General features: G+C 61.4%; 1 protein-coding gene across 1 annotated transcript in view; it reads right to left on the bottom strand.

Moving 5' to 3' along the window:
- LOC104166968 (diacylglycerol kinase delta-like) overlaps positions 1-1,719 on the bottom strand; it is a 10,463-nt gene that overhangs the window by 8,433 nt on the left and 311 nt on the right. The window contains 3 exon segments of the mRNA XM_009707084.1: positions 761-863; positions 1,008-1,133; positions 1,593-1,699. Coding sequence (XP_009705386.1) covers positions 761-863; positions 1,008-1,133; positions 1,593-1,699 — 336 coding nt within the window.

The following is a 1,719-nucleotide window of genomic DNA, read 5'->3' as shown; positions in this document are numbered from 1 at the left end:
GGGGGAGGGCCGCTGCCAGGGGGCCGTCCGTGAGCAGCCACGGCTCTGAAGCTGGAGGAGAAGCCGTGTGATGGTTACCCTGACAGCATCCCAATGACTAATGCAAAGCAGATGAGCCACCAGCTGAGACGAGCAGTGAAAATCATTAAAGAACAAGAAAAGAAATATCCGGAGGAGAAGAACAGATTTTGCTCAGCGGAGGCCAGCTGGGCCCCTCCGGAGAGGGCGAGGGATATGGCAGGGGGGGTCCCCCCAGGCTGCGCATTGCTTCTTCCCGCAGCGCCCCACAGCCACCCATGCCGGGAGGAAGCTGTGCTCTGCACTACCAAAAAAACAGCCAAGGTTCAGACACTGAGAAACAACCCAAGCAAAGGCCTCATCCTGCCCTGCAAAGTGCTGGACCATTGGAGTGCAACGGGGGCGCATCCCACGTCAGGGCTCAGGGCTGGCACTGCTGACCCCAGCACGGAGGGACCATGACCAGGGCCACCATGACAGGCAGCCTGGCAGGAGCAACACACACAGCAGAAGCCACACGTGGAGAAGCGTGCAAGGGAACAAGCAGCCTTCAACCAAGGCTGCAGCAGGGAGGGGCGTTGACTCTGGAGCCTACTGATGGTGGTGTTCCCGGTGCCCCCCAGGAAAGCAGGCACAGTGCCACAAGTCAAAGCCTACAGAGGAGCTCAGAGAGCTCACAGCCCTGTCCCAAACAGCCTGTTCCCCCAGCCTGCAGCCCAGCCCTGTCCCCTCCATGACTCACCATCCGAATCAATGCTGTTCAAGGCGGTTGGTGGGATGATGGACACTTTGTACTGGCCCAGGGGGCATCTCTTGCCGAAGAGCTCCTTGCAGGCACTGTGAACCTGGGGACACAGGGACGCGTGCATAAGCAAAGCTAGGGGCCACAGCACCAAAGCCTCCAGCCTCAGTCTCCCCAGCGATGCCCCCAGGAGGGGCAGTGCTGTCTGTGCAATGGTGCGGGGGGACAGGGACAGACACATCCTTACGATGGCCTTGCACCAGAGACATCGCCAGTCCTGCAGCCTCCGGACACTGCCGCAGGTCCGGTCGCAGACGGCGCAGCGTGCGCTGACAGGCAGGTTCCCCTCCAGCCACTGGTGGGGCATGGCCACCTGCGGAGAGAGGCAGTCACCAACAGCACACCATGCCTGCCATCCCAGCACACTTGAGGGACAGTGACACCGGCCACCTCCTTCCCTAAGCACCATGGAAGAAGTGGGCAGGGGATGATGCCCCAGAGCAGGGCAAGGCAGCCCCCGGACCCCTCTCATGCCCTCTTGTCCCTGCCCGCCTGGCCCTTTGCAGCCGCCAGCGCATGGGGTAGGGCAGGGGTATCCCCAGCAAATGTTTGGGGGTAGTCCCACTTGGAAAGCAATAAGGGATCCTGGTGCCAGCTGGCAGAGGATGTGTCACCAGGCCATGACCCTGCAGAACGAAGCCCAGAGGTCACACAGTGCAGGGGACAGCTAGGTGCCAGGGTTCCCCCTGCTCCTGATTTGGGCACAGCAAGGCCAGCTCTGCTCTGGTGGCTCTGTTCTGCCAGAGTCCCCCGTGTGGACTCTCCTGCTTACCCCATCCTCATCCTCGATGATTTCAGTGCCAATGGAGGCCAGGGTCGTCCACTTGCAGTTGTTGGTGGCTCTGACAGCGCAGCGCTTGTGTGCCTTGAACTTGCAGACTGCGTGGGGGGAGCAGGTG

The sequence above is a fragment of the Cariama cristata genome, unplaced genomic scaffold (assembly GCF_000690535.1).
Source record: "Cariama cristata isolate BGI_N322 unplaced genomic scaffold, ASM69053v1 scaffold23530, whole genome shotgun sequence".
Classification (NCBI taxonomy): domain Eukaryota; kingdom Metazoa; phylum Chordata; class Aves; order Cariamiformes; family Cariamidae; genus Cariama; species Cariama cristata.
Note: the sequence above shows the minus strand (reverse complement) of the source record. Positions and strands in the feature narration are given on the sequence as shown.